General features: G+C 46.7%; 1 protein-coding gene across 1 annotated transcript in view; it reads left to right on the forward strand.

Annotated features, from left to right (window-relative positions):
* Window positions 1–6435, forward strand: part of ZMYM5 (zinc finger MYM-type containing 5) — a 9510-nt gene extending 3075 nt beyond the window's left edge. Inside the window, exons 3-4 of the mRNA XM_021713469.1 lie at window positions 5057–5342; window positions 6264–6435. Coding sequence (XP_021569144.1) covers window positions 5057–5342; window positions 6264–6435 — 458 coding nt within the window. The remainder of the gene's footprint in view (window positions 1–5056; window positions 5343–6263) is intronic.
* Window positions 6436–8386: the final 1951 nt, after the last annotated feature.

An 8386-nucleotide genomic window follows, 5' to 3' on the forward strand; every position in this document is an offset into this window, starting at 1 on the left:
CCCACTCTGTCACCCAGACTGGAGTGCAGTGGCCACTCCTGGCCACCGCAGGCTCGACCTGCTGGGCTCTGACGATCCTTCCACCTCAGCCTTCCGAATAACTGGAATTACAGGCATGCGCTACCACTCCCACCTGATTTTTTGATTTATTGTAGAGATGAGGTCTCGCTGCCCAGGCAGGTCTCGAATCCACAGGCTCAGGCAGTCCACTCACCTCGGCCTCCCAAAGGCATGGGATTACAGATTGAGCCACCGAGCCCGGCTCCTTTTTTCCTTTGGTTATGAGAATAGTATGTGCTTATTACAGAACATTTGGGAAAAAGTCTTAGAAATAAAATAAGGCCAGGCATGGTGACTCGTGCCTCTAGTCCCAGCACTTTGGGAGACTGAGGCAGGAGGATTGCTTGACCAAGGAGTTCAAGACCAGCCTAGGCAACAAAGTGAGACCTCCTCTCTACACAAAGTAAAAAATTAGCCAGGCGTGGTGGCATGTTCCTGTAGTGCCAGCTTCTCCAGAGACTGAGGTGGAAGGACGTCCTGAGCCCAGGAGGTTGAGTCTGCAGTGAGCTGTGATAGTGCCACTGCACTCCAGGCTGGATGACAAAAGGGAAATCCCACTTAAAAAAAAATTATATCTTTTGCCCAATCCCAGTAAACAGAAGCAACCACTATGAAGATTTGGTTTGTTTGCTTTCAGCCTCTTGCCTTTGTTGTTTTTTTTCCCAGTTGGAGTCTTACTTCGTTGCACAGACTGGATTGCAGTGGCACACTCACAGCCACCCCAGCGTCGACCTGCTGGGCTCCAGCGATCCTTCCATCTCAGCCTTCCAAGTAGCTGGAACTACAGGCACACCCCACCACGCCCAGCTAATTTTTGTGATTTATTGTAGAGATGAGGCCTCATCAAGTTGCCCAGATGGGTCTCAAACCTGTGGACTCAAGCAATCCACTCGCCTCGGCCTCCCAAAGTGCTGGGATTACATGCTGAGCCACTGAGCCTGGCCATATTTGCAGTTTTTTAATGAACTTGCTCAAATTCCTCTCTGTCAATCTTTTATTGCTATGTACATATTTTGTTTACAGTAGTTAAATTTGAGGAATAACCAAAAACTTGTGATCTCTGTATTGAAGAATGTGTTAAAAGCGTGAGGAAGGTGTTAAAGACTTTGAAATGCTATCCATTGAAGATTATCCTTTTGAGTCTGTTTCTTTTTTTCACTCTCTGGCTTAGTTGTTTTGTAGTTCTTTCCCAAATTTTGGGTGTTTATTTGTTGGTTGTTTTAGAAGTTACTTGTGCTTGTTTATGAAAGCATGAATTCCATCTTATATAATATAAGCTCTTAAGTGGAGTTAAGACTGGAAGGCTTGCTGTATATTTCTTTTATGTTTCAATCTTCAAGACCATCTTCTTCCGTATGGAGTAAATTGATGTGTATTTAATGGTGGGTTTAGGTAAATAGAAGTTTTTTCAGTGTGGTGGCAAGATATAGATTTATACTTAACCATAAAAAAGCATCCTGTAGTTAGACACTATAGTGTCATTCCACTCAAATTGTGGGCATAATTGAGTTTTGCCAAAGTTGTTTAAAGGCAGTTTTGGCCTAGCATGGTGGCTTATGCTAGTAGTCCCTTTGGGAGGCTAAAGTGGAAGGATCGCTTGAGCCCAAGAGTCTGAGACCAGCCTGGGCCATATAGTGAGACTTTGTTTCTACAAAGACTCAAAATAATTGACTGGTGCAGTAGCTCACGCCTGTATCCAGCACTTTATGAGGCCTAGGTGGGAGGATCACTTGAGGCCAGGAGTTGGAGACAGCTAGGCAGCATAGTGAGATCCATCTCTATTAAAAAAAAAAATTTCATGTTGGACCTGGTGGCTCATGCCTGTAATCCCAGCACTTTGGGGTGCTGAGGCAGGAGGATAGCTTGAGGCCAGAAGTTTGAGACCAGCCTGGGCAACAGAGCAAGACTTCATCTCTACAAAACAATAGAAAAATTAGACTGGGCTTGGTGGGTCAGCCTGTAATCCCAGCACTTTGGGAGGCCAAGGTGAGTGGATTGCCTGAACTCGTGGGTTTGAGACCAGCCGGGGCAACTTGGCGAGATCATGGCTCTACAATAAATCGAAAAATTAGCCGGGCTCGGTGGCTCAGCCTGTAATCCGTGCTTTGGGAGGCAGAGGTGAGGGGACTGCCTGAGCCCGTGGGTTCGAGACCCGCCTGGGCAACTTGGCAAGACCTCATCTCTACAATAAATCAAAAAATCAGCCGGGCGTGGTACATGCCTGTAATTCCAGCTACTTGGAAGGCTGAGGCGGAAGGATCGCCGGAGCCCAGCAGGTCGGAGCTGCAGTGTCCGGGAGTGGCCACTGCACTCCAGTCTGGGTGACAGAGTGAGACTCCAACTTAAAAAAAAAAAAAAAATTAGCTGGGCATCATAGTACACACCTGTAGTTCCAGCTACTTGGAAGGCTGAGGTAGAAAAATTGCTGGAGCCCAGCAGGTTGACGCTGGAGAGGCCATGAACATGCCACTGCACTCCAGCCTGGGTGACGAAGTGAGACTCCAATTCAGAAAAAAAAACAAAAAGAGAAAAATTAGTCAGGTGAGGTGGCTCACTGTAGTCCCAGCTTCTAGGGGGCTGAGGCGGAAGGATCTCCTGAGTCCAGGAGGTTGAGGGTGCAGTGAGCTGTGATCATTCTACTGTACTCCAGCTTGGGCGACAGAGTGAGACTCAAAAAATGAAATGGCCGGGCACAGTGGCTCCCACTTGTAGTCCCAGCACTTTGGGAGACCGAGACGAGAGGATTGCCTGCGCCCATGGGTTTGAGACCAGCCTGGGCAACTTGGCGAGACCTTTTCTCTACAATAAAAAAAATTAGCCGGGTGTGGTCTTGCGCACCTGTAGTTTCAGCTACTTGGAAGGCTGAAGCAGAAGGATCACCTGAGTCCAGCAGGTTGAGGCTTTGGTGGCTGTGAGCGTGCCACTGCACTCCAGCCTGTGCGACAGAATGAGACTCTGACTCAAAAAAAAAAGGGGGAGATCTTGCTATGTTGGCTAGGCTGATCTCGAACTTCTGGGCTCAAGCAGTCGTCCCACTTTAGCCTCCCAAAGTGCTGGGATTATAGACGTGAGTCATCCTGCACTGCTGGTATTATTTTGTGAAGGCTTTGGAGCCATGACAGGTAGATTGGGGCCCAGGCGTCTTGTGAATGACAAAAACTATTCTTGAAGAGAGATTACAAACCAATTCTTTACTCCAGGGCCTTGTTTCTCAAAGTTTCACCATCATCTGAGAGTTGGCTAGAAATTCAGATAGCCTCCCGCCCACATCTCCCCATGTAGTGTCTCCACTTCATCAGGGTTCCTGGCTGGCTCTACATGAACGTTAAAGGGTAAGAACACTGCCCTTCAAGTGATACTGTCCCGTTTGTGAGTCCCTGTGTGAGGTTAGGAAAGCTGAGTCTTTCCTGAGTAACCCACCACCTGTATCAGTACTGTGAAGTGATTCTTGAGAAGGCTGGGGAAACTAGGAAGACTTGCATTCAAGTGTTTTGTCTGAAGTATTCAGCAGGACCCTGTGTTAAAGGCTACAGTTTACTTGCAGTGCACAGAAAAAGAGGGATTGATGAGTTCAGAAAGAAGGCTAAGCCGGGCTCGGAGGCTCAGCCTGTAATCCCGCGCCTTTGGGAGGCTGAGGTGAGTGACTTGCCTGAGCCTGCGGGTTCGAGACCCGCCTGGACAGCAAGACCTCATCTCTACAATAAATCAAAGAATTCAGCCGGGCGTAGTAGCGCACGCCTGTAATTCCGGCTACTGGGAAGGCTGAGGCGGAAGGATCGCCAGAGCCCAGCAGGTTGAGGCTGCGGTGGCCGGGAGTGGTCACTGCACTCCAGTCTGGGCGACAGAGTGAGACTCCAACTCAAAAAAAAAAAAAAAAAAAGAAAGAAAGAAGGCTAGATGGGAAAATGTGATGTGGCTAAAAGGTAACATAGTTGCACCAGCTGGGTGATTGGCTCCTTCTCTGTATGCTTGAAATTTTTCCAGTGTTGGTGGAAACTGTTAAGGAGATGGACATCATGTGTAAACTATGTGGTTATGTTCCTCATGGGTTCTGGAGGGTCAGCTTTTCCGGTAGCTACTTACGTATTGGTGTCTCCTTTTCTTTAGCGTATAACTATTAATAGCTCCTTCTATGAAAGAGAAAGTAAGGCCGGGCTCAGTGGCTCAGCCTGTAATTCCAGCACTTTGGGAGGCCAAGGCGAGTGGATTGCCTGCGCCCGCAGGTTCGAGACCCGCCCGAGCAACTTGCCGAGACCTCTTCTCTACAATAAATCAAAAATTAGCTGGGCATGGTAGCGCATGCCTGTAGTTCTGGCTACTTGGAAGGCTGAGGCAGAAGGATCACCGGAGCCCAGCAGGTGGCTGGGAGCATGCCACTGCGCTCCAGTCTGGGCAACAGAGTAAGACTCCAACTCAGAAAAAAAAAAAGGAGAGAAAGTGGCTAGCGGGTTTGAGTGTGCCCCAGGCGCCCAGCAGAGCTTCGCTGTATGCAGTGTTTGTATCATGGCACTCTGATGAGTCAGGTATCACTCTAGTTTCTGGGTGAGACAAGCAAGACCAGGAGCCCAGCATGCTTGTACCCTCCGTAAGCTCAGAAGATGTGTTCTGGATTTGGAAGTCTGACTTAGCAGCTGTGGCTACCATGTCACACAGCTCCAGGCACCGCTGTTTGTTTCATGATTGCTATTGGCGCCAGGGAGTGAGTAGTGCCCCAGGATGGCATGTCAAGGCCATTTGGCCTTTTTTTTTTTTTTTGAGTTGGAGTCTCACTCTGTCGCCTAGACTGGAGTGCAGTGGCACGCTGGGCACCGGTGATTCTTTTATCTCAGCCTTTCAAGTAGCTGGAACTACAGACGTGTGCTACCATGCCCAGCTAATTTTTAGAGGCCGTTTGGTCTTAGAGCACCCTCAGTAGTCTCTTCAACTCTTAAATGAAAACATAGACATTTTCTGGTATAAATTTTCTCATGATTTTTTCTTGCGTTTCATGTTCCAGATTCTTGGATCTCCCAGTCAGCTTCATTTCCCCGTAATCAGAAACAACCCGGGGTGGAGTCTTTGTCACCAGTGGCCTTCCTTCCTAAACAGATTTTTCAACCTTCTGCTCAGCAGCAACCTGCTAAACCAGCTAAAATCACATGTGCAAACTGCAGAAGTCCTTTACAGAAGGGGCAGACAGCTTATCAACGGAAAGGATCTGCCCACCTCTTCTGTTCTACCACCTGCCTCTCTTCCTTCTCCCACAAACGCACTCGAAAGACACGAAGTGTGATGTGTAAGAAGTAAGTAGTGCCTTCAGTGTCTCTCTCCATGGTTGGACGCAAGCAGCATAAATGTTCCGAATGTGACTGCAGAGCTGGGTCCACTCAGGGGCGGGGGCTGTCACAGGTGCGTCAGGTTGGCTAAGCCTGAGCTCTTCCTGTGCTGCATCTCCTAGGGTCTGGGAAGTAGAGCATGGGGTGTAGCCCACTGCCCTCTTCACCTCTGCTTTCTCTGTCCTCCATCTCTCGCTGTAAAGTTATTACACAGTATTGTGTCGGTCACCTCACTATTTATAGACACACAGACACCATCCTTAATAAGAAGAATGTTGATTTCCTGGGTCTCCCACACATGTTCTAGGTCAGTGAGCATTTTTGAAGGCTTCTAAACATCTTAAGAACTTGTGGTAAGGTTCTTGGCCCACACAAGGTTTTTACCTCTGACTCTTCTTTCCATGTTATTTAAGAGCTCTTGGCAATAAAGCCAAAAATGGATTTTGCTACATCTAAAAAATTATAGCTGACTCCTAGGAGTAAATCATAAGAGGGAAAAATGGTAGTTATTATTCATGTATTTGACTTCATTTTTATTTATTTATTTATTTTTGAGTTGGAGTCTCACTCCGTCGCCCAGGCTGGAGTGCAGTGGCATGCTCACAGCTACCCTGGCGTCAACCTGCTGGGCTCTGGCGATCCTTCCACCTCAGCCTTCCAAGTAGCCAGAACTACAGGCATGCACTACCATACCTGGCTGATTTTTTATTTATTTATTATAGAGACGAGGTCTTGCCAAATTGCCCAGGCTGGTCTTGAACCCATGGGCTCAGGCTACTCACCTCGGCCTCCCAAAGTGCTGGGATTACAGGCTGAGCCAGCGAACCCGGCACATATTTGACTTCAAAGTGTTGTGTTCTTAAATTGTGTGTCTGTCTCGTGTTTCAGAGACACATCTACTAAGAAGCCTACTACTGTTCCTCCAGTGGAATCAAGCAAATCCTTCCAAGAATTTCGTAGTACATCTTGTCTGCCCCCCTGTGAAGACAACCAGAATCTTAGAAAAGGAGTTTCTACCAAGTCAAGATGTGCGGTCTGTTGTAAATTAGCCGAGGTCTGAATTTGTTATACCTACGTTGTTGTTAGGCCAACAGGGATCATCCTGGCTTTTAGGCACTGTTAGCTGCTCTGCTGTCTGCATAGTGCACATGTCCTGGATGAGAGAAAGAGCATGTTAAAGCTGTCTTATAAGTTGATACCCATTTTTACGTGGAATGGAAAGTTGACATCTATTCCTGTGGAATTGACTGCTCATAAGCAAGGCAGTTATTTTATGGTGGATTTTGTCCTTATTAGTGACGCTAAATAAAAATGTAGTTTAAGGACATGAAGGAGGCAACACATCTAGATACAGGAGCTTGTGGAATAATGGAATGAGTGTATACTGTGTACTTAACACTGATTTAGAAGCAGTCTTCCCAGTTGCTGGGAGAGCAGGAGACATACACACAGGCATTCTTCACTTTATACAGTCCATGCTGTCTAAATTTGGTGGTATTCCCCTGAGCCATGCAAATCAAGGACATGATTTTATCACAGTTACCACAGCAAGAATTACCTTACTTATGATTGTACAGACACCACCCTGAATTTGCATAATGTTGATTCCCTTAGATCCTCCCACAAATGTTTGAGGGCAGTGAATGTTTTTTACAGTACTGTCTAAAAATTGCCAAATCTTGGAGCTGGACGTGGTAGTTCATACTACTGGTCCCAGCTACTTGGGAGCCTGAGGAAGCAGGCTCACCTGAGCCCAGGAGTTTGAGGCTGTAATTGCACCATTGTATTCCAACCTAGGTGACAGGACAAGACCCCAAGACCCTGTGTCTTAAAAAAAAAAGTTGCCAATTCATTTCTTCAAAGCAGGTCATATTAAAACTGTGTCACATCAGATCATATCAAAACCAGAGCTGGCCATGCTTGGTGGCTCAGCCTATAATCTCAGCACTTTGGGAGGCTGAGGCAAAAGGATTGCCTATACTCAGGGTTTCAAGACTAGCCTGGGCAACTTGGCAAGACCTGTCTCAAAAAATCAGCCAGGCGTGGTGGTGCACATCTGTGGTTCCAGCTGCTTGGGAAGGCTCAGGCGGTAGGAGCGCCTGAGCCCAGCAGGTCAAGGCTGCAGTGGCCGTGAGTGCACTGCTACGCTCCGGTCTGGGCGACAGTAAGACTCTGATCCCACCCCCCCAAAAAAATTTAGATCTGTTCATTTTCTGTCACTCTATATGTCTCTAGGGAAGTTACTAATGATTATTGCTTTTTGTTGTATGTATCGTACTTTTTCACATTTGTAGTTGATTTCTACAAAGAAATCCAAAAAATGCAAGAATAATGAAATGTGCTTTTTAGTCATCTTTTCCTTGAATACATCTTCCACTGAGATGTTATTGCTGGTTTTTTGCTTCTGTTGCAGAAATGAGTTATGTTATCATCTACCGTGCTAATGTTGTTCATTTACTTTAGTTAATAAATTCTGGTTTCTCTTTTAGGTTCGTCATGAGGTCAGTGTAAATAATGTAACACACAAGCTATGCAGTAACCATTGCTTTAATGAGTATAGGCTGGCCAATGGTCTCTTGATGAACTGCTGCGAGCAGTGTGGAGAGTACTTGCCCAGTAAGAGCACGGGGAGCAGCATCCTGGGCACAGGAGGCCAGCAGAAGAGGTTTTGCTGCCAGAGCTGTGTCGAGGAATACAAACAGGTAACTCTTCCTAAGGAGCATTAAGTAAGCAAGTTTTCAGTCGCTTCATGCTGTCAGCCTGTGTTCACCAGGTTCATCTTAGCCCCTCACTCAGTTCCATCTTGTCAGTATGTCACTGAGTTGCCCCATCTCAAATGTTGAAGTCTCCTGGCAACAGGTGAGCTAGTTTTAAGAGCTGACACTTGACAGGAGTTATGGGAGCAATTTTTCTTCTGTACCATTTGCATTCCCACTAAGAACTTGATGATTTCAGGTACTCCAGAATCCATCTGACCAAAATTTGGTGTTGTCTGTTTTGATTTAACCCAT

The sequence above is a fragment of the Carlito syrichta genome, unplaced genomic scaffold (genome assembly GCF_000164805.1).
Source record: "Carlito syrichta isolate Samal-C Ts95f unplaced genomic scaffold, Tarsius_syrichta-2.0.1 Scaffold304565, whole genome shotgun sequence".
In the NCBI taxonomy this organism is placed as follows: Eukaryota; Metazoa; Chordata; class Mammalia; order Primates; family Tarsiidae; genus Carlito; species Carlito syrichta.